Source organism: Phoxinus phoxinus (genome assembly GCF_949152265.1).
Source record: "Phoxinus phoxinus genome assembly, chromosome: 25".
Classification (NCBI taxonomy): Eukaryota; Metazoa; Chordata; class Actinopteri; order Cypriniformes; family Leuciscidae; genus Phoxinus; species Phoxinus phoxinus.
In genome coordinates, this window is record NC_136900.1 from 18,988,498 (window position 1) to 19,012,347 (window position 23,850).

The window sequence follows — 23,850 nt, forward strand, 5'->3', positions numbered from 1 at the left end:
CATTTAAACAACAACAGGCTATTAATGTTAACTACGTTTAAAGTTCCTGAAGGAAATCAAATATATTCAATAATTATTTCTGAAAAACAGCGTTCACATCAGACTAAAGTTGTTTTAACTGGTCTCCCAATGGTCTAGCTTGCTGGTTTTATTGGGTAAAACATCTTGCCGACCAGAAACCAGCTTGACAAAGACCAGCAAATCAGCTAGTTTAAGCGGGGGCTTTTTCAGTTGTTTTCTGTCGGCTGTGAACGAAATACTTAGCCTATATATAAACGTTTATATCTGAAAGGAAATATTTAGGACAGAACAGAGCCATCACAATGCATTATGCAAATAAATGCAAGAAAAAACGCAAAAAATAAGCGAATAAAAATGCATTTTAAGTCAACGAGAGTTTTCCTTAAATTGTCTTACACAGTAGCCTATAAAAACACCTATTATAATAATAAGTATTATTATTATTACTGAAATAATCTTGCCTACAAAACCTGGAATTAAATTTAGAATTAATATTGAATTACATTTGAATGTGCTCCGTTTAATTCAGCGTTGTGGATTAATTAGCATAAACCTAGATAAGAACAGTCGCGCACATCATAAATAATATAGGGATATATTTTGAATTCAGATAATATGGCCTATTTGAGCAATATTGGGAGCTGTTCAGTCCTGTGGTGCTGAAGTAGCTAATTTAAAGTAATTCACCCCATTCCTACAGTGCCTCGAGATCTATTTATTTGAATCAAATCATTGGCATTTATAATCCAATAATATAATATTCACTAATAAAAGCTATTTATTACATATTATTAGTAAAACATTAAATATTTACAAGCAGCCTTTTAAAATCTGACCAATTTCCTCTGAACTCTGGCAACGTTTTGGCAGAAGAGTATGTGAGATGTGAGTCACAGCACGTTTAGTGCCATCATTATCGCAAAGCCTCTTTATTTAATACGTTTATAAATATATTTTTAGAGATTATATTTTCCTTTTAGTTTCGTCCACTAGAGGGAGCATTTTCCCCTCATAATGTGCGCACAGCATCTTGACAGATAATGGTTTCTGCAATTCTATAAGTGCCAATAAAGAGTATCAGAATTATGATTTTATTTAATTAACGTGTGATATATGTCATTGCATAGACCTTAATGAATATTTGTTTGACAAGAGAGAATCACATGGTCTGTTTTTTTCCAAGAGACTGAAAACGCAAAGTGCCTGCATCACACAGAAAATATAGCAATAAGATATGTTTTATTTATTTGGATTCCCTACCCCTTTATCATATGTTTTATAATCTTTTTGACAGATCAGATGTCATTGGAAATATACAACAAGCCTTGCATATATATTCACATTGATTGAACAAAACGTTTACAGTCGGCAAACAGTATAGTTAATACAAAGAACTGTATAAATAATAAACATAAAATGGAGTTTCAAATACACAGCGGTCACGAGAATTAATGTTCCATATACGGGTTTCAATTACTCTCTTTAAGTAAATGACAACAGTACAGTTTCAAATAAATAAGACTGTCGTACCTGAGAGTAAAAAGAATCATGTAATAATCTACCATTCACAGACGAGCTTCAACAATGATGACGGTCGCTCAAAATTATACAAATAATTATTATAAAAAAATACATTTAAAAAAAAAACGTTGCATGCGCGATTTTTTTCTCTCCCGGGAGTCAGAGGGATTTTACTGACCCTCCGTGTTCCCGGTGGGTGTCGGTGGTGAGCGGGATCCTGACGGGGAAATGTCGTGCAGTTTCCTAATGTGTTTTTTAAGATCAAAGTTCCTGCAAAAACCCTTCCCGCACGTCGGACAGGTGAAAGGCTTCTTGTCGTTGTGCGTGTGCATGTGAAATGTGAGGTTGTACACCTGGTGGAAGGCTTTGTTGCAGATATTGCACTTGAACTGTTTTTCTCCGCTGTGAGTCAGTTTGTGGTTCTTGTAGTTTCCTTGAAAATAAAACACGAATATGAGAAGCCAAACCCAATAAACGTGGCAGGAAAACAATACATCCAATCTATCTACTACACTGTAAAATAATAAGAGTTATGACAACGTGTTTGCATTGCTTTAACTCATCAAAATAAGTTAAGCATGTTTCAACTTTTTTTTTTTTAAGTTATACAAGATTCAAAGATTATAAGTCAGTTCAATGTAATTTAAGTCGAAATGACAAACATCCAAGTAGCTATAAAAAAAATAGCAACTTTTTTTTCTGTTTTCTTTTTTTACTGTAGGTTATTGTTATTTTTTTTAAATAACAAATTGCTAGATATTATAACATCCTTTTGAGGACAGATACCTTTCTGATGAAATCCTTTCCCGCAGAATTCACAGATGAAGGGTTTGTATCCCGCGTGAATTCGTGTGTGAGTGTTGAGAGTTGAACTTCGGTTGAAAGCTTTACCACATTGGTTGCATTTATGCGGTTTTTCCTGCAAACAAACGGAGGAAAATAGATTTAAAAACTTGACATTTTATCTCGTAGGCCTAAATTTTTCTTGACATTTTATCATAGGCATACATTTTACTGATAAGCATAGGCTATGATAAACGGAAATATATATTTTTTTAAACATTAACATTATTATTATTTAGCCTATTATTATTATTATTAGTCTATTTATAACTTTTTTTATATTATATAAAAAAATATATTTTTTTAGCTTATATTTTTTTTCATAAGCTATATCATTATTTTAACTTTTATAGTTAAAAAATTAAAAACGTAGCCTATATGCTATCCATGAAACAAAAACCAAAAACGTCTTTAATAGGCCATTTATTAAATATTTAAAATGTAAATATCTAAATATCATAAGAGAGACAAGTAGGCTATGTCATCCCTCCTTTTATTCCATGATTTTTTAAACATGTAAACGGCACGATATGATATTTATAATTGTTAGAAAATGTAACATTTAGAAATTCTGGTAGGCCTATATTATTTTCTTTTTTTATTTTCCTCTATATATATATATACACACAAAATATTTGATATATTTTATAAAAACAAATATATGTTAATACTGAAACATTTATTACATAGCTATAGGCCTATTTACCAATACAATACCACAGAAATGGCAATTTAGTATGGTTAATACATTCATTTGAGATATTACGCAGCAGCAGCTATGTAATTATTTGTAAAATCATGTGCATAATTACCTGAGTGTGTATGATTTTATGGCGACACAGTGTGCTCGCTTGTCTGAATCCTTTGCCGCACACTTTGCACACGAACGGTCTCGCGCCAGTGTGAACCGGCATGTGACGCGTTAAATTATAGTGCGCGTTGAACACCTGAAAAATACAAACCGTGTTAAAAAAAAGTGGGGATCATGTTGGCTAATCTGTGTTAAAACAGAAGATCAATCTCGCTCGTCTCACCTTGCCACAAACTTCACAGGTGAACACCTTTGGTTTGGTTTGAGGAGACCCGCTGTTTAATTTGGCCGCTGAGTTCTTGAACAGCTTCTCCGACAGGATGTGCGCGCTCTCCTTCATGTAATGGTGCAGGTGAGAGTGAGAAAGCTCTTTAAAAGACACGCCAGGAGGACACCTGTCCGCGGCGGCGCTCGCTTTGCTCTTCTCCGAGGAAAACAGGCTCTTCTGGCGCGCGTGCAGTGGCGTGTTGAGGAGGTACGACGCCATGGGGTGCAGGTTCACCAGACCCGCGTGAGACGGACACGCGCCTTCCCCGCAGTTCAGGTAACACACGGCGGCGCCCATCGCGTGGAACGACGACTGGTTGACCACGCGCGGCCGGAAGAGTTTGTACTGTCCGATGGCCGGGGTCGCGTCTTGCTGCTCGTTCTTATAATTCAAACCGATGCTCAGCAGCTCGTTCGCGTTGTGTGAAAAAGCGTCAGGGTGGTCTAATCCGTTAATGTGAAGTTTATGCGGCGGCTCGCAGGCTAGCGGCATGAGGGGGATCATGCAGTGCAGCGGGGCGGGAGACTGCTTGGGCTCCGCTTTCCCCACGGGAGCGTGGAACAAGTTCGGGAACGGTATCGACTTTGGCTCGGGCGTCCTTGCCATAATCCTTTCGATCGAAAAAGCGAGAGGTTTGGAGCTCGCGATCATGCTTCCTCCAGTTGGAGCCGAAGGGGCGCCGAATATTCCCGCTGAGTGGTACAGCGCGCTGTCCATGACTCGAGCGCAGCACCTGTACCTGTGTCCTCCTGTTCTAGATAAGTTTGATTCCTCTCAGTGACCCGCAAGAAAAGACATCATCAAGCGCAAAGGCCCCCTGGCTGCTCCGCTGCTTGTCAATTGCGGACAATCAGCACTTATGTCCGCCCAGGATTGCTCAATAAAGAGTGTTTTGTCAATAGCGCAACTCAGGGCTCACCACGCGCGCGCGTCAAAGACACGTAAAGCAGCCCAGATGCTCGATTTACTCAGGATATATCAATCACTAGAGCGGCTTTTTTTCTCTCTCTCTCTCCCAGCACTTGTCCTACACACTGCTGTGGGTGACTAACTCAAGAAGGTGCTCTTTATTAGCACTGTAAAGCGCTGGGCGAATCTCCGGTCTCCTCGCGCCTCGCTGTGACATCATTGTACCTCGCGCACGATGACAGGCACGCGCATGCATCATGTTTGTCAACATTTGACATATGAAAACTTCGAAATCGCATTTTTTTGGAGGGTTGGACTGGAGGGCGATTTTTTTAACAACATAGCTACTTAATTTAGGACTTTACTGCTTTTTAAATGAGACTTGCCGTAAAGTAGGCTATAGCATAAGAACGAACCAAATTAATGGACATTTACACAATATTTGGATTTAGGGATTTTTTGTTTTTCTTTTTCCGTTGTAATAATCTCACATTTATCTTCTACAAATTAGTTTATAAATCTGCATTTTGTATTTCCCCCTAAACTGTGTAAACGGTTACAAACCGTTAATATAGGCCTATATTTTCATGATTTGTTATCTCAACTGTTTTTCTTTAGTCAAATCATATTGTATAATTAATGTGGTTCATGTAACATAATATTTTGAGTTTCTGTTGATTAAACAAATCTCCTACATTGTATTAACTCAAAATTGTAAGCAACCCGGTAACTTTTTTAAACCAACAATATTTTTTTAGTTGTAACACTAGTTAAAAAAAATAAAAATACAATTTTTGTGCACGAACGTGGTAATCGAATTCACGTAATATATATTTTGCATTTTAATTCGAAAGAGCAAATAAAAAAAGAACAAATAACTTAGGCTAATACCTAAAACCATAACGTTTTAAATAGGGTTTTAAATATGTTAAATGCAGGCAAATGTAGCATATTGCCCTGTTCATTTCTATTATTATACACAGTCTCATAATGTCACCTCAGGGGTGCTGTTGGTCATGTATGATCAACGCTTAATTTTACCCCATGTAGTTATTTTTTAATTGGTTAAACTGTTTCAGCTCCAGTGTGTAAACGGTCGATAAACAGCACATGTTATCTGAATTATAGCGTATGATGAATTCGCTGATTTTTCCAGGCCTATGAGTACATCATTTAATGTGAAATGTAATCAAATAATTATTATAATTATTTGCATGCCATTAGTGAAACTTCACGCGACCATTCCATGGTTTTGACATCACGCGCCACCTCACGCACACATCCCAAAAAGATGATGGAAAAGCCATGTTTCGCATCAGACGACCTTCGTTTCCCAACGCAAACTCGTGAGGACGTTCATCTGGGAATAGTGCGCCAAACGAGAGGTATTAACAGCAAAAACGCCTCCAAGGAGCTGAGATCATGTCATGAGAGAGTGAGAGAGTCGCGCGCGTTACAATCTGTCCGCGAGCTAAAGCAGAAATGAAAAGTGGCAGTTCGGTGTGAAATACAGTTGACACTGATTCGATGCGAAGACGTTTTTTTCGTCAAGGATTATTCTGATTAAAAGGTAACATATAGGCTATGGGAAATGAGTGCGTCAATGACATATTGAGCTTTTAAAATATTTGTATGTTTATTATTAATTATTATTGGCTATAGCCTACTTGGTAGGCTAATATCGTTTTTATTTTTAAAATGGCTATTAATAATCAGCAGTAGGCTACGATACGCTAAAATGATAATGTTTGTGTTTTCAGGGCGACTTTAGAACATTGCTAATTTTTGACTGCTGTTCAATTGGAAGCAGATGGGTGTCAAATAACCTGCAATTTTGAGCTTTTTCACAGAAGCAGTCGCCTCATGTTGTCATGTGCTGCTCCTCAGATTTCTTCAGCTGGGCGAAGGCAAAACGTAAAGAGAGAAATCTAGTAGGCTATATCACGGGCACGGCACAAATGCATCTTAATATTTGTTTATTTTTGTATCTTAATATTTGTTGGCTATTAAAAGCTTGTCGTTTCCCCCCCCCCAACACCCTATTAAATATAAATATACGCTTAATTAGCTGCACATGATAGCTAATTTATAAAAGTTTTTATATATTTTTTTAACGGTTCTATTAGCTTTCTGATATGAAAAATCGTGCATTTAATTTCCCATGACTAATTTCGCTGTAATTCCGTTAAAAGCATATTTCAATAAGATACATAATTTATGATTCGATGACAGCGATTATCTCACAATCGTGATTTATTTATCCGACACTGAAGCTTTGGCATATTTTTTTTTTACACTTAAAAAGGTATTTTTTCAAGGTCTCTGCTAGACTAGATGGCTAAATCGATTTTTTCACAGTAAACCAACGTTATGAAACGGCATTTAAAAATTATTTTAGACGTCGTATAATCTTTAAAAGTAGCCTACAGTATTATCTATATCAATTATCCTTAAACAGATAGTGATGAACAGTTATATATACAGGCAAATGTCTCCTGTTATAGGCCCTACATTTAAAAGTCTTTTTTATATTTTGTTTGACGTTTTATTTTGTTAATTTATAATTTTTCTATTGTTCTTAATTATTAGTCTTATTTAGAGTAAGACGCCTAAATAGTGGGCATCGCGCTATTGTATAGTTGGCAATTTCAGCAATGTGTTTCTATGAACAGAATTCCATTTCTTTTATATGTGTTTGTTTAATATGATGCACAATAAAGATGAAGGCCATTTGAAGTGATAATGAAAAGAACATGCAGAAAACTGCACAGAGTGGGTTTGATATCGAGACCAACAACTGCCATCATTTTTATTAGAGACCCAAAAATGTTGAATAATCCAGGAGAACAAATTCTAGTCATTAATACATATTTTAAAAGTGTTGCTTATTCTTTGGCTGGGAAAAATCTACAACTGTATTTCGTTTTTTGTTTCTACTTTTCCTAAAATGTTATGAGAAATCTAATCTAGAATATGATGAAAATATAAAAAGCATACTCATTTGATGCCTATAAAAATGTTTTTTTTTTTTAAATATATTTTTCTCTTAAGTTGTATTTAGCACTTGTTAAATGTTTTCATTTATAGGCTACTCAGCCTTCATGTACATCACATAACTTCATAATTAAAAAAAAAGACCAGAAAAGTGACATTAAAAACACTTTAATTGTAACACTTAAGACACCTGGGCAATCTCAGGTGCACAAAGACAATAGAAATATACAGCTCTTGTTAAAATCCAGTGATATTTTCTTTCATCGGAAACATAGTTGGACATTGACAGCATACTATACATGACACACTCAACGGTTACTTCTACAGAAAAATCTGAATGTGAACTCATAGCAATTGAGTGGAACAGTGTCACGACTTCATCGGAAAAAAAAAACTGCACAACTAGCATTTCATCCACCATATTTGGAGCTTTGACCTGAGGATCCCAAGCTGATGCAAAAAAAAAAGAAAAAAAAAAAAAGCACATAAGCAGACACTACTTCCCTCACGCTCGGTATTTCTAGCTTTCACTTCGGTACACCGTCTCTATGATACACTTACTAATCATCAGCAGGACCTTTGTGCTATTCGAGCTTGCCGTGCGACGAGCCGCTGCATCACTGCACATCAAATACAAAACGACAGAGACACTTTAGCTGTCTGTAAGTGGCCAATGAGAGTTTTTACACAAGCATGGTGACATCGGCTTAGAAAAGAGGGCAGAGTAGCACTGGCTAGGGAGCATGAAGCGTGAGCTCCAATCAGGAGAGCTGGAATCCGACCTCTTCGTATCGAGTTTATGTCCATCCACATAGGTGGGACGTTAACCCTCCTCTTCATCGCTGTCCCTCATGGTGATGCCCTGCAGGCCGTCCGCGGCCGACACTGCCGCCGTGGCTTCCTCGATAGTGAGCCGGTTGTAAACAGTCTCGTAGCTCTTGTTGTTCAGTGTGCCGTCCAGTACGCCCTGCAGCCTGAAGTCACGGTACGACTTCTGAACCACAAAAATAAAGAGCAAGGAGACCGATTCAATAGTTTAAGGACACGTTTATTTCACTTTTCTGAAACGGCACTCGTGTCACGGTCAATTAGCGTCAATTGAGTTTCCAACAAAAACTTCTTCACGCTGCATTCTTTATTATTTTATTTTTTTACCTTGACAATCTTGATGAGAGTTTTGAGTTGGTAAACGTGCAGCTGTTGGTCTAGTCGGTCCGTCAGCCACACGCACATCGCCTTCATGAAAGAGTTGTACCATTGCTGTGCATGTAAGAAAGAGAGAGATAAACCTTGAAGGAGACATAAATGCGATGGAAAAAACCCTCATCCCTTTAAGCAAATAAAAAGACGTGACCTACGTGGGGCGTGAAAGAAAAAGCTGCTTTTGGTTAAAGTCAAAAGTTCCCTTTTTTTCTTGTTTGTTTGAGCCTTGAAAATTTCACATCTACTAACAAATTTTGCAGGGCTACATTTTTTACAGCCTTTTTAGCAAAGGACATGCAAGAAACCACCGATTACCTATTCAGTGTATTCAAGTATTTAATATTCATTAAGAGTCATTACTTCATTGCTCATTATTGAACTTCCAGCAAGTATCTTCTCCTGCCCCAAGTTTCATGAGGTCACGTTCGCACTTAATAACAAACCTAGAGATACCAAACCAACTAATTACAGGGCTAACACTTGAATCAGTTTGTGAAGGGTCACCTTGCACTCAAAACACCTTTTAAATACACATTTTACTTTAGGTGTGGACACCTTATATAATTAGCGGTTCAGAAGGCCAGACTTCTCTATAAAAGAAGCAGGTTCTTTAATCAACGGCGAATTTGTGCGAGGACCCTCTGACTCCAGCTGGTGTTGGCATTCTGCCCACTGATTTCATTTCGGAAAACATTAGCTCACATCGACGAGATTTGCTTGTGTAGGAGCTCATCACACGCATTCGTTTGAATCCATGCACGAGCAAGACTGTGTCATACAAGACCACACCATCATCTGAAAGACATAAGGCCTGTTTTCATTGAGCTTCCCATGTAATTTACTGTCAGGCTTGGCTTTAACGCTTTCAAATTTGTGACGGGAGCGTAAACGAATCCAAACAGCGCAAAAGTAATCAGGAAAGTCCACTCCTGCCGTTAACGGAAAATGGGCAAAATGGAAAGATGAGAAGCCACTTAATTGAAGCACTTAGGCTGGTTGGGAAACAGATGACTGTGCTCTAATTGTTGGAGGTGAAAGAATGGCGACGCATTTCTCCATGTCAGACGAATCTCCGTCCCGTGTGTCAGTAATCACATGCTTAAGTGTCCACTTGTCTGGTTCATTAGGGAGGCAGAGGAGGGTGGCCTCCACACCTGTGACCAGGCTGAGGGCCGTGCAAACCTCATCGCTCCGCTAATCACAGTGATTTACCGCCCCGGACAAACAGACCGCAGACTGCAAGGGCATGCGGCGACTGATTTTCCTATTTCCTCCGGCATCTCCGCGGCCTGATGTACAACGGCTCGTCCTCAAGAAGCAGCACTGAAATGCATTCACGGCTAAACTTTTAGCCGTCCAGAGATTCGAATTAGATTAAATGTTTTGAAACAGACTGACGGATTGGGAAGACTTGATGTTTGGAGATGCACCACACACACACACACACACAGGCTGCCTGATGAGGATGTTTCTGTGGTGACACACGGCGACCCTTCTCTCGGCTCACTCCTGGTGCATGACTGTGCGCGGGTGACACACATTAGAGGCTGCTGGTGTTCAGCGCACCTCCATCCCACCCGCCTGCCTCCATCGGCGGCCTCGGCAAAGGTCTAATAAATCAAGAGAAGACATCAAACACTGCATCTCTCCAATCTGGCTCGGAATAGAACGTTTTCGAAAGGCAATCTGCTCGGGATTTATAGGGGCGGGAGTGTTGTGTGTACGTTCTCTCGAGTGTTTGTGTCGGTCTATAGATCTGCCGCCTCTGAAAGCGGCTCGGAAGGATGAGCAGTGTGTTTCTAAACAAAATTAAGGAGCGAGAGGTACGCGTTTGCGCCTTCTATCTCTCTCTCGATGTTGTTTGAGAGTAAACGGGTCAACAGGAGCCCTGGGTGAGTGCTCAGACACTGGAAGTGGTCACAATGGGCTGATGAGTGCTCTTGGTGAGGCCTCATTGCCTCTTGCAACAAAAACTTTCCCCACCCCTTCTCACCTCCCTCTGCCTCGGCTTTACAATACCCACGGCTGAGGAGATGCGGCAGGAACGCGGCTGGAAACCAACTGGGACGGATTATAAAAAGGAATAGATGTTGGAACATTCATGCACTTGTAACGGCACACCTGAAAACAACCTTGAAGTAATTCTGCTAGATTTGCGTTGCTCTTTAAACTTATTACGAAACATTTCTACAGCTAGCTAAGGCCTCGTTTACACCTGGTATTTGGATGCGTTTTGGTCGACTGGATCACATAGACGAGGGAGGCATTTCCCGTTTACACCTTATGTTTTAATCCGTCTCTTTTGTTCACTTTTTCAACCACTTCTGTCCTGATTTCTTCAAGGGGAGGGTCTATGGGAGAGTAAATGTATGTTTTTTTTCAGATCTTACGATCTATCGGACAAAATAAGCTCACGCAATTTACATATGACTCTGTTTACACCGGAATTTAACGTAACGGGGCATAATGCAGCGAGTTTGGCATGAAACTTACGTCAAAGATTTTTTCGGTGTACATCTCGTCATTCACACGGTCTCGCAGAATGTCCTGGTTCTGCCGTACGAAGGTGATGTAGGTATCTGCTAGATCCATACCAGGTTTCTGTTGAGAGGGTCACATCCACAGTCAATATGCTCATCAGATTAAGTCATTCTGGGTATTCATTTGATTTTTGTTGATGCATTGCAAAGCGAATTTGACCAGAAAACATGCTGATTAATTTTGAGTCATTCAAACTTTTACTTTCATAAAGGTGCACGAAGTAAAATGTTTTACCCCTAAAGAAATCTACAACATTTTTGACAAATGTTTAAAATATCAGTCAGAACAGTGGCCAAGTAAAAGCCGTTTTATCCCACATAAGGGCAGGTCCCCCAAGCGGCCATTTTGAGATCACATGACCAGATTATTCTTTTACCTTTGACAAATACCTTATTTCTTATTGCACCCTGTTTTTCTATGTGTATTTTGCTTATTTGTGTCAGCTCCTTTTATGATTTAAGGCCTATTCACACAAACTAACTATAACTAGCTATAAAGTTATTATCTATAACATTTTAATAATCGTTATAATAATTATACTAGAATAGTCCACACACCACAACTATAATGATAATGACACAGGAACAATATTATTGGAATCACTTTCAGAGCATTTTTTTTTCCAGTTGATGAACACTAAAAACATCAACAGCCAATCAGAATCCACACGATTTTAAAGAGCTCAAGCATTTAAAGCGACAGATGACAAAACTGGGCGCACTTCTGAATCAATAAACAGATGGTTAGATTCCTATAGTTATCTTTCTTGGTGTGAATTGGCCATTACTGTTCTTTTCTTATTCTTCTATATGTATTACAAATATTAATAGGATGATGATTAACATTATTAATAATAAATACAAGCTGTTTTTTTCTGCTATGGCATTGATAACTAAATTCTTTGTTTTTATATGATGCTGCATTCACAGCAGTTGTGTAAATATGAAGACGTATAAGAAATTCGTGCAGCGAAATTAACAAAAATTACTTCGTACACCTTTAATTCAGCCATTATTTTCTTTGTATGACAGGACGAGCAAATCAAACACCAAGATCAAACACGAATACCAATACATTGACAGTCACCACCATCTTTGCCTGCTGAAGGATAGTTATGAGAAAATGCACAAAAAAACACAAAAAAACAACAACACTTGTAAACGTATTAAACGCACCTACGACACTTATACCCTGTTAAAAGCAATCCTTTTACCTGTGGAAAAAAAATCTATTCACACTGAGGCTGTTAAAACAGGACAAAAATGTCCTAATAGTGCTATAATTGCTGTGACACATTTCCCTCCCATGACTCAGGGGCTGATGTAGCTCGAGGGCTTGAACGCTGGAAAAAAACCTTTTTATTAGAGCGCAAAGAGACACCTGAACATCAACCTCCTGTTCTGGTCAGACCTCGCTTCCTGTGAGTTTGTGTTGGTTGTATGACAGAATGAAGGTCCAATGATGAAATACCTATTTGAAAAATCCTTTTTTCAAAGAATCCTGTAGAGTTGCACGTATAACTTGTAAAAGCAAGCTTGTTCACGGAAAAGCTGCCTTATTTTGAAAGAAGCAAACCGTCACACTATTGACATTTATGTAGTAGCGTCACAAATTCTAGTTAGGTACTCCCCAACACTGGACAGTAACACACACTGGACAGTATAACCTCCTGACCGCATCAGTGATATGAATTGGACAAACAACAGTTGATCAAAAACGACTGGGATCTCAAGAGGGCTTCATATCATGTTGAGTAAGAGGACTTCAGAGGTCTTCACAGACATTTATATTATAGTGGAGGGAAGAAAACTGCCACTTCCTGTGTAGAACCTAATCGCTGACGTATCATGGTAGTCACCTGTGGCTCCACAAAAGGCACTTGGGCGGAAGCAAAAACGGGGTATTTTTAACCCAATGCTCTTCCTTCCATCTTTCTGACAGGACGACAAAGCCCGTGATGGGCCGATAAGTACACAAACACGATCTTCTCACACGAAATCCAACCGGAGGACCGAGGGACAGGCCCGATCCGTCAGGCCAGACAATGCTACGACGACTGGGTGTGGGCCGTGTGTGAAAGAATAAATGGAGAGGTGTGGGATGGTGCGATTAAGGCCAGGTTAATGACTGGTTAAGCTGAGCGGATAAATGGCGTGGATGGGGAAACAGAAGAGAAAGGGAAGGGGAGACGAAATGCGCAGTAATTACACACAACTGCTAGCCTGGCTTCCTGCCACTGCTTCATTCACTGTCCAGGTGCAGGTGTGTGTGAGTGTGTGTGTGCGCGCGCGATAGAGAGCGTGTGAAGTGCGTTTGTGCAAGTTTTGAGTAAATACTCTGTTGTGGTAACGCTAATGCGAACGCAGATTCGAGCCGTGAGTGTTAGCGTGGGTGTGAATGTGCGAACGAGTGTGTTAACAGAGCGCTATCGGGAGGGCGTCTCGCCAGAAAGCCCCGGCGCTTGAATGGCAGCCTTCACAAAGGAGCAGAGGAGCTTAACCTTTCGTGACAAGAGCCCAGACATGTTCAGTGCCAAAGGCCAGACCACAGCCAGGTTCTTCCCTCCCTCTCCGGCTTGAGCGGGAGCTGTGAAAAGGGCTTTACACGGAGCAGCGTTCCTTCTGCACAAAAGCGCAAGGTGGAGGTTACGCTATAATTTGAGAGGGAGATGGGGTGTTCGCCCGCTGCACACCTCGGGGAGCCAGACCCAAGAGCTCAGATGGAGAGATGGGGTTTGGGTGTGCAGGGTTTGAATGACTTTCTGTTCTTAATCTCATCAGTTTGCTTTGCACATTGCCCCCAAATTGTAATTTGGACACTCAAGTCCCACCTAAAAATGTATGAATGTCATCATCAAGAACATCAAGTATCATTTATCTGAAAGAAAGTTAGCATAATTGCAAAGTTTCAAAAATAAAACATAACAAAATAGGTAAACTGTTGGGAAAACTTTACTCGAAGCCTTTATATATAATGTATTGTAAAAGTATTTCTAATGCACATTATAATGCATTGTATGGTCTCATGAATAATTATGACCACAGTCAGTTATAACACATCATAACAATTATGTTAAGCCTATAGAAAGTATAGTGCATTAAAATACATTTAAAAAACTATTTTAGATATTATAATGCAAATATTACCGGTATAATGCATTTTAGCATTGGTTACAATTATTTATGAAAATATATGATACATTTATAATGCATTAAACCTTTATAATACATTATACATACAATCTTTAAGTAAACCGTTATCAAACTTTTTTTACAAAACGTGTTTAGACCATACAGGTGAAACTCGAAAAATTAGAATATCGTGCAAAAGTTCATTTATTTCAGTAATTCAACTTAAATGGTGAAACTAATATAATATATAGACTCATTACATGCAAAGTGAGATATCAAGCCTTTATTTGTTATAATTTTGATGATTATGGCTTACAGCTTATGAAAACCTTTTCACAATATTATAATTTTGAATTTGGGGTTTTCATGAATTTGGGGTTTTCAAAAAAGTTTTTTTAAGTTGCAAATGATAAAACAACAGGTAAACTTTAAAATCAAGACAAAACTTTTTTTCTTTTAATGTTATTGCAATAAATTAAATATCAAATCAAATGTAGTTTAAAAAAAATATATAGTACAACCACTCTTTTGAAGTAAAATATGTTTTTTAAGTTGCAAATGATAAAACACATGGTGACCAAATGGAAAAACTTATTTATACACTTAAATATCTATGAATACATATCTATTAAATGTTATTGCATTAGATCAAATATCAATTAGTTTTTTTAAATAAATATAATCACAAGCACACTTTTGAAGTAAAATATATAAAAAAATACTTTTTTGTTTCAAATGAAAAAACTATTCAAAATGAAGTCAAAAAGTATTGAAAAACTTTTTGGTCATATTTAAAGGATCATGTTGATAGTTAATGTGCTGTGGTTTCTCTTCTAGGACACATGTGTGAGGGGATCTGACTTTTATTAAACGTAGGCCCACATGGAATCTGCATTCACAGAATTCAGCAGAAAATCTGTTTATGACGAGTGTTCCAATTCTGTGGAAATCCAAATAATGCTAATGCTTTCATCTGCCAATAAAAGTGTAGTGCTGTTAGCACTACTGAACATTATACAATATTTAAATTTCGTTCCACAGACTTTCCCTCGATAATCAGAACAGAAAAAGCGGGGGAAATGTCTGGAAATTCTAAGTAAAGATCTTCCTAAAAGAGGCAAAAAATTTACTTTCATCATCAAATTAAAAGACATTAATACAGTTTTTTACGTACTTTTTAGGGCCACTGCATATTAGAATGATTTCTGAAGGATCATGTGAAGTCTCACTGAAGACTGGTGTAACAATGCTGAAAATTCAGCTTTGCCGTCGCAGGAAACTAACTGTAATGAGAAGTTTGTTCATGTTTTAATTCAGAAAGCCCTTCAGTAATACTGCCGTCCTGGTTCAGGAGGTCATGCGATTACTCAGTCTTTCCCTCAACCCGTGTTAGTTTCTTTCTGCTTGCTCACGGTCTGCGCTCTGAACAGTCTTGGTTCCTGGTGATTCATTAGCATCTTTCTCTGCTTGTGACGGCCCATTGTCAACACTGTGGCAGATCGTGAGACTGATTTTAAGCCAATGGGGTTGCTAATTAGTCTTGCTCAGCCAGCTCTGAAAGACGCTCCAATCCCGCTTTCAGTTGGCCATGAGTTGCAAATGATAAAAAAAATATGTAATTGTGTTAAGTAATGATGAAATAAAACGCATTAAGCCTTTTTTAAATATTAAAAACAAAGCAAGATGGAAATGCTTGGCAAAGCTGAATAGAGAATCTGTTTCCCTAAGTAAATAATAAAAACACACACACAAATGCAGAGCAGCATGCACAAAAATATCCACACAGGGCATGCCGGCATCATGCGCACAGTTACCATTTATACACTTACTGGGACGTCCACATATTTGGCTGCTGCTTTTACCTTAAAAAGAAAAAAAAGTACCTGCTTGATATCTTTGGCTTATTTGGTGTTCAGTGCGAAATGAGATCCCGGAAAGGGGGTGTGATAAACGTCACAACACTCACCGTGAAAGACAGGATTGAGGAGAAGAATGTTCCCTCGTCATATCGTGAGATTTTGGACAACACCCCATCCAAAACAGCTGCAAACTGTGAAAGCAAGTTAATGTTTGCGTGACAGGCACAAACACCTTTAGCACGAGCAACAATTAACAATTTAGGACAAAGGTACAACGTAGCAGAAAACACCATATAACGTTTCCTGAAACACACATTCAGTGGAAAGCTACGTGTTGAGTCACAGTGAAGGCCAGCTGAAAAGCCAAATCGCAGTGTTATGAAATGCGGCGTCTCTAAAGAGGCCGAGACAATGCCTGATGGGAGTACCTTTGAGACCAAGGAGGAGATCATTTCCTTAAAGGCCTCATCGATCAGGACATCGATTTTTGAGTGGTACTGCTGCTGTAGGACAGAAGACGGGGGACAAGGAGGAGAAACATCAACAAATACGACGCCGAACAGATCGCAAGGCATCCTAAAAGAACAACACGCTCACAAAGACATATTTCGGGAGAGAGGAAAAATCCTCCCCGTTGCAATAGGGCTGAGTTAAGCAGCTATTAGGCCCATTATGCCAATGAATGGCATTCCTGCTCTCGTTTAGGGCAAAGGAATTTGAAGGATACTTTTTGTGTGGGCCACAATTAGAGCAGCCTTGTGTTTTTCTAAAGAACCCGTCCAGCTGCGGCGACCAAAGGCTCACACTACATTCAATTAATCCGCCATTTCATGTCTGATAAGTCTTATTCACCTATTTTGTGGAAAAAAAAAAAAGAGAGGAGGAAGGAGAAAGCGAGGGCTCAGGGGGTGTGAGAGAGAAAGAGAGAGAGCGCATCCATTTGGGTGTTGAATAGATGCCTTTGCTGCATGCAAGGCAAGCAGGAGTTCATCTCCGCCAACAATGGCCATTCACGCCGAATCTAAAGGACACCCAAATTAAAAATTTCAATCATCAATGCGTGCAGATCGGTGACAAATTGAGGGTGCTAAGAGGTCACTGTCAGCAGCTCTAATTTTCTTTTCACCCTTTTTTTCCCTGCACGCAAAATGGCAGCTTTTTCATAAATGGCATTATAGGAGAATCTCGAGGACTTTTTACCTCAATTAACACTTCCATGTTTGCTTTTTATACGGCTAAACGGCGAGGGCTCTTTTTTTGCATTATCGCCGATTAAATAGGGAGGTCTTCGCCGTGTGTGTGAAAAACCAAAAGAACAATAATTTCTTTTGAAAACATTTATCTGGTAGCCATCCTCTTCAGAGTCACTTCAGCGAGATGGCGGCTTATAAAGCATAACCTTGTATTTTGAAATAAAGCGGCAGACGAACTCGGGTAAAATCATCTTTTCTTTGTTTTTAAATAAAGTCTTTCACAAACGCGCACTGTTGGCCATTAAATTCAATTCCGTGTGAAGGAAAATCAGTTGAGCGTTGAGAAATACCTTTTAACCCAATACTAAGAAGTAAGTGGAAATAAAAGTGGCAGTTTCTCGACTACCTCGCCGCACAAGGCCGCATACTTTAGGTGTCAATGGAGGAGAAAATACAGATTTTTTTTTTCCGTAAAGTTAGCAAGTTTTATTTATTTATTTTGTTCGGACTGGAAAAGGGTAGTATCGACTACGACGACTCGATTCAGAAGAGAGAGAGAGCAGGTTCTCGACTATACAAACAAATAGTTTACTTCTATTTCAGAAGATTTCATACATCTAAATGTGCATTAATATAAAGAAGACAAAGAACTAAGGCAGTGATCAAATTTTAGGGTGCTGTTTAAAAAAAAAACTAAATTATTTGAAGGAGCAACTGCTTTGGTTAAATGAAAACAACACTGGTGTGTTAGTGATTCCACTAATTTGTGATATTTTGAAAATGTCTGTGGTTTTGTCCATAAAATTGAAGTCAATGTTATGTGGTTCCCAACGTTCTTCAAAAATATCTTCTTTTGTGTTCCAGGAAAGAAAGAAAGTCATACAGGTTTGGAATGTCATGAAGGTGAGTAAATGATCACAGAATTTTTCGTTTTTGGGTGAAATATCTCATTAAATGTTAACTGCACAAATTGTATTTTTTCTCTACTCACAAGCACAAAAGAAGGGTAGAGTGTATACTTACCCACTGTTGGTCAACCTTGGGTTCATGCAATAACGTGCAGGACATGCGGGGATGAGTCAAAAAAAGACAATGAGCAAAAAAGATAAAACATCCTTGAATGAAAACTAATCTCAGAGCTGGTTAACAGACAGCCATCAGATAAATACAACTCCTCTTAAGTATGATTTTGATTATTAATTAGGTGAAATCCAACAAATTAATAAACAAACACAACACAAAATCTAACGAACTTGCTTTATACGGCTAAACGGTGAGGGCTCTTTTTTTTTTTTGCAGAAGGACGAATATGAAATGAGATTTACAGTCATTTATTAAAGAGGAAAAAACAAACAAGCCAACTGCCACTTTAATGTCTGAATCACTCATTCTGGAAGCTAAACGAACGTCTAAACCTATTACTAAACTTAAATGTAATCTACAAAGGTCCAAAAAACACAAACGCAAAGTTTATTTACTGTAGAGCAAATTTTTTGTCATTTGTAGCCTGAACAGCACACACAACAAACACAATACACTCCACTTTCACAAATTGAATATGAAGTGTGAAATCAGATTAAAATCAATCAAGTGTCTCAGTGTGAATGGCGCCAAATCTGATTCCGGTTTTCTATGTGGTGCATGTAACGTCATATAAATTTTTTTGTTTAAATAGCATTTATAATTGTCTCGGAGTACACTCATTTTTACTCATTCTTTCCTTAAAGTGAACTGTAACATTCAATTCAGATTCGTCTCTAGTGTGAGCACATCCTAAGTGAAGCCAAACTCTACTCTGGATCATAATTATCCAATTGAGAGCTTTCAAAGACAATCTGAACATCTTTCGCTATCCAGTCAGAAGTTGACAGAACAATGTTTTGATAGAGGTACATGTTTACTGGAGTCAATTCACTTTAGGTAGTATCTGAATACACTACTTATAGTAGTTTCTGCACATTAAGTTGGGATAAAGTATTTTTACTTGAAGAAACTACATCTTTAATGAACACCTATTTAAATGGTTCACAAAGAGAAAAGGAAATTAAATAGCTAGCCAAAGTATTATCATAATTGCCATGCAAATGAGAAGCCAGTATAATGAATTGGCTTGTTTGAAATCAAAATGGCAGTCCTCGGTGCCGAAGGGTCTGTGGAAGTTTGGATGTGATTTTGTTCAAGGCCTCCAGAGCATTAGGACCTTGTGGTCGAGACTTATCTCTAGGCAGAAGAAGAGGAGGATAATATCGCCCACAGAAAGGAAGGACAAACCACTTCAAACCAACCAATAACACCTGTGCTAGTTCAACTCAAAATCAAGTTTGAGGAATAAAAAGAGAAACTGATGGATCCTGACAGCTATTCAAACGGCTGATTAGTGTAACGCAATTTAATGTTCTTAATCTTGTTTTTACCTCCTTGCTGTCAGTTGTACAAAGACAAGATGCTTTTTGCAAGACTTATGGTGTTCATAAAAGATCTACAGCACTAAGATAAACATAGACGTGTCCACTCAAGTTTGTGACGTACCTCTTGACCTTGGTCGAGAACACAGAGCTTGGAGCACTGCTTCTTGGCGTCCATGAGAACATTGAACATTGTGCACACAGACAAGGGAACGCGGAAATCGGTGGACTTGCTAGACTTCTGCATTTTCGAGTCAAAGGCACCTTTGGTCCTAGATATCAGAGATGGCAAGATAAATCAGTTACATGAAGCTGTAGAAGGACAGCCATTTGTTTGTTCTTAAATAGCTGACCTTTTGACACAGGCTTCCATCATATCACTAGCCATCAGTTTGAGCCTCTGCTCCAGATGTTTGGCGAACTCCAGCTCTGGCCAGTGCAGGTCCATCACAAACATCTGAAGAGCATCCAGCTTCCAGAATAGATCTTCGGATGTGGCCGAGCCGTTACTGAGAAAGACAGAAACCGTGACATGTCAGCACACGCTTGATCTTAAAGTCTACATTTCGACTTTACATCATTTGTTCACTGCAAATACATTACAAATCTAAAAAAGAGAAACCATGAATGCCAAGGTCAAAGTACTCAAAACACACTTTATAATAATAATAAAATGAATTTGTTAACAGATTCATGCAAAACAGATCCGTACTTGATGCCCATTGAACTATATTATAATTTCACAGTTTTGTGGCACTATTTGAATGACCATAAACTAACCATTCACTGCATTATTTAACATAAAGTGACAAAAAAGATTACATGATGGCATACAAAAAGAGTATATAGTTGGTCTGGAACATAAATCTTAAGGTGTTTTCACGTTTGCTTTTTTTCAGGGGTCTGAGAATTTTGATTTATTTGAATGTTCTTTATTTGGAAGTTATATAAAAATATATAAAATAAAACTATAAAAAAATATTAAAAGTGATCAAATTAATTAATTAATAAAACGTTTTATTATTATAATAACCTTTTAAAATAATGTTAATATTATAATTAATATATCAAAGGCAAATATTCTTCATAGATAAGATTATTATATATTATAATATTTTAACATTAATTAAATTTTATCGTCATAACATATTCTTGTATAATAATATAAAGAATATTTGACATATGAATTAATATAAATGTATATAATGTATTGTATATAATTATGAATATATTAATTATAAAACAGTTATAATAATAAAAAATATATACATTAATTATATTATAATTACTATAATATGAGTAGTCATTTAAAATAGACCAAAATGACACCTCAGGATGAATGCAAATAAAAAATGTCAGTTCTTTTTAACTCACTTTACGTTTGGGCCTCAATGGTGAAATGATCTCACTTCTGACGTTAATGTAACCCCTACGATGAATCCTATTTCTCATTTGCAAATGTCTGGAAAATTAACTACTGTAAATGAATGAAAGGGTTCAGAGACTGAGAACTCAAATGTGAAAACACCCTACATTGTCAATGAATAGTTAAGTCGTCCCCAAATTGCAAAAAAGCACAGTCGAACCAAACGACTAATCGTGCGAGAGCGACTCAAGTTGTCCTGCAGTCAAGTTGTCCTGCAGCCAGGACTGTCAGTCTAAGAGTGGCTGTTCCACAAGCTGCAGGGAGTCGAGATCGAGAGCGATCTCCACTGATGTTGTGTGCCGACTCCGCTGGGTTCGAAAGGGCTCAAGAGATCTCCGCCAAGCGAGACAGATGGAGCGACATCACCGTGTCAACCGCAGTCGACACAACAACTCAGTCTGGGCTCGAGTGCGTGACGCGACGAGACGAAAAAAGGCCACTCGTTCCACTCGCTGTTAAAAGACTGTTACCTTCACAAGTGGCGGTCCGGGAAAATAAACCGTTTGGCAAAGTCCGCTGTGCAATTAAAAGGGGCGAGCGCGATCTCCCACTCGGTTAATTAGCGGCGGTACGGTCCGTAAGGGCCCCCCCGGGGGTGCGCGCCTCCGCCTCCAGCACAGGATGAACAAATGGACCAGTTTCTCGTCTGTTGAAGAGACTCCCCGAGGGAGAACACAAAGTTCTCGCCGAATCTAACAACCAGCTAACCACAGAGTCCCCTCTGACAGACACCCACAGGACTACACCCACTACAGACACTGTTTCAGGCCTGAAAGCTGGTGTGCTTTTGCAGTTCACACTCTTCAGGCTAATTGAGACGGATGCGATTTAACTTTCCGACGTTATTTAGTCTCTCGTAGCTGTCGGAAGTTCTTTTGTAGAGCGACGCTGTTTACATCTTGCTTTGAGTGAAGCCAATTGTTCAGGGATAAACCTGGATTTTGGTGTATGAGGTCACTATACTATAGTGTTACCCAGATAACCCCCGACGGCAGAGAGAAAATAGTGCTGCCGTTTATCATCACATGCTCACAGCGGGATTAAACGCTCTCGCGCTCCGCAGATTGAACCGATGATACCCGGGCGCTTCACTATAGGAAGAAAAATGAATGTTTATGGAGACTCGGGCGTCCATGTGAATTATCTTTTAAAAAGGTTTCTGTGAATCTGTTGTCTTTCAGACTAAAAACAAAAACAGGATATAGGCACAACACACACCAAACACAAGCATGTGATATCTCTGGTACTCACAAAATATCTGGCAAATTAATTCCTTGTCCGCTGTAAATCAAATGCATAACTGTTAAATTGAACCGATGAATCACACCAAAAAAAGCCACACATCACCGCCTAAAATAACAGTATATAACAGCTATCAAGCAACTTTGGCACAAAAAAGCACTAAAATAAACACACTAATGTTTTCAAGCAAACCATCGCAAACAGGATCATCACACTCTGATGGAGACAGGGATGGGAATCGGAAGTAATTTAATCATTTGGTTCTGGACTTAATACAATAAAAAAAGTAGTAATTAAGCAGAAAAAGTAGTAAATCTTTCGATCATCAGTCAACAACTGAAAGTGATTCAATAAGTTGAGTTTCAAGCATGTCGGTAGATGGATCAAACAAATAACTGTTTAACCAAACATGAGTTTAGCAGATTCATTCAAAAGAACTGACCCATAAGAAATTTTACATAACAAATGAGTTATTTTTCTATTAAAGTAACATTTTAAAGGACTTAAAGCTACACTGTGTAAGATTTACTCCCATCTAGCGGTGAAAGTGTATATGACTACCAACTGAATATTACACTCTAGCCCCTCCCATCCCGAGGGCGTTTTAACTCCTACGGTGGACGTATTATTTCAAATCTATCGGCAGGCGCGAGTCATCTCCCTCTCGCATTCGTCACGGTGCCACTGAGTGTAAAAACGTGAAAGGCGAAGCTTGAATTTCCAGGTATGTCCCTCTTTGGCTAATGTATTTTCAAGATGGAGGCGCAACATGGCTGCCACTATTCGAGCGACTCACTCGAATGTATTATAAATGGCAGATTGTACGCTTATGAGAATACTTGATTAGTTGGTAGAAGTAATTATACATTAATGAGCACATATAATTTTGAAAGAATAAAGTGTTTTTTGCTAATCAACTTAAAAAATGACACCGTGTAGCTTTAAAGTCTGCGTGAACCGGAAGTTGCAAGCGACTTTTCTCCAGTGATGTGACGTATTTCCAAGTGAAAGGGAATATTGAACAGAGGGCAGGGTTTTACTTTAGCGCTCCTCCTCTCCATCTCTCGCCCATAGCAGAGTAACGGTTTGAGGGGAGTGGTTAAACGTTTTCAACCCAAGCTGTCAAACCTACGTCATCAGAAAAGGAATTCCATTCCAGACCCGAAGTAACTTTTCAGACTTTCATTAAAGATTACCACGGCAAACATTTTTTTTTCTGTGTATTAACTTGCACGGATTAATTGTTCACCACAAGACTAGTAATATGCGCTAACAAAGTAAATAGGGTCAATTTTGATTCCATGTCGACTTTAATACAATTAAAAAGGTAGTGGTTCAGTCTCAGCTGCAAGTGATTCAATAAGTCGAGATTCAAGTGAGTCAGCAGACTGATTCGTTTAGACTAAACACGTTTTTTGCCAATTAATTAAAAAGAACAATCAGAAATTACAAGTTGCGTTGTTTTTTTTATTGTTGTGCGAAA

At 38.5% G+C, this 23,850-nt stretch overlaps 2 protein-coding genes across 11 annotated transcripts in view; both read right to left on the reverse strand.

Moving 5' to 3' along the window:
• Positions 1-1,241: 1,241 nt before the first annotated feature.
• On the reverse strand, positions 1,242-4,518 carry fezf1 (FEZ family zinc finger 1). The gene is made up of 4 exons (XM_079603759.1): positions 3,420-4,518; positions 3,198-3,332; positions 2,329-2,461; positions 1,242-1,975 (listed from the first exon to the last, which is right to left on the reverse strand). The coding sequence occupies exons 1-4, from the start codon at positions 4,179-4,181 to the stop codon at positions 1,713-1,715; spliced, it is 1,293 nt and encodes a 430-aa protein (XP_079459885.1). The 5' UTR covers positions 4,182-4,518; the 3' UTR covers positions 1,242-1,712.
• Positions 4,519-7,525: 3,007 nt separating this feature from the next.
• Positions 7,526-23,850, reverse strand: part of cadps2 (Ca++-dependent secretion activator 2) — a 134,340-nt gene continuing 118,015 nt past the window's right edge. The window contains exons 21-31 of one of the 10 annotated variants that reach the window (XR_013796525.1): positions 22,377-22,406; positions 20,053-20,208; positions 19,824-19,971; positions 18,318-18,332; positions 16,530-16,604; positions 16,209-16,292; positions 16,072-16,104; positions 11,064-11,171; positions 10,020-10,180; positions 8,523-8,627; positions 7,526-8,361 (exon numbers count right to left, since the gene is read on the reverse strand). Coding sequence is in view for 6 of the 10 variants with exons in the window: in XM_079603798.1 (XP_079459924.1) it covers positions 8,191-8,361; positions 8,523-8,627; positions 11,064-11,171; positions 16,072-16,104; positions 16,209-16,292; positions 16,530-16,604; positions 18,318-18,332; positions 19,824-19,971; positions 20,053-20,208; positions 22,377-22,406 (925 nt within the window). In the remaining 4 variants the exon portion in view is untranslated. Of the gene's footprint in view, positions 8,362-8,522; positions 8,628-10,019; positions 10,181-11,063; positions 11,172-15,416; positions 15,526-16,056; positions 16,105-16,208; positions 16,293-16,529; positions 16,605-18,317; positions 18,333-19,806; positions 19,972-20,052; positions 20,209-22,376; positions 22,407-23,850 lie in introns of those variants that run through there. The other 9 variants (XM_079603800.1, XM_079603799.1, XM_079603802.1 and 6 more) reach the window with 9 other exon arrangements.

What these genes read in the sequence shown, in the direction of transcription:
- fezf1 (XM_079603759.1), bottom strand. Translation starts at nt 4,181, where the DNA reads ATGGACAGCGCGCTGTACCACTCAGCGGGAATATTCGGCGCCCCTTCG. An exon ending in CCTGTGAAGTTTGTGGCAAG is followed by an intron (nt 3,333 to 3,419) that starts GTGAGACGAGCG and finishes TGTATTTTTCAG; the next exon opens with GTGTTCAACGCGCACTATAA. An exon ending in ATAAAATCATACACACTCAG is followed by an intron (nt 2,462 to 3,197) that starts GTAATTATGCAC and finishes GTTTGTTTGCAG; the next exon opens with GAAAAACCGCATAAATGCAA.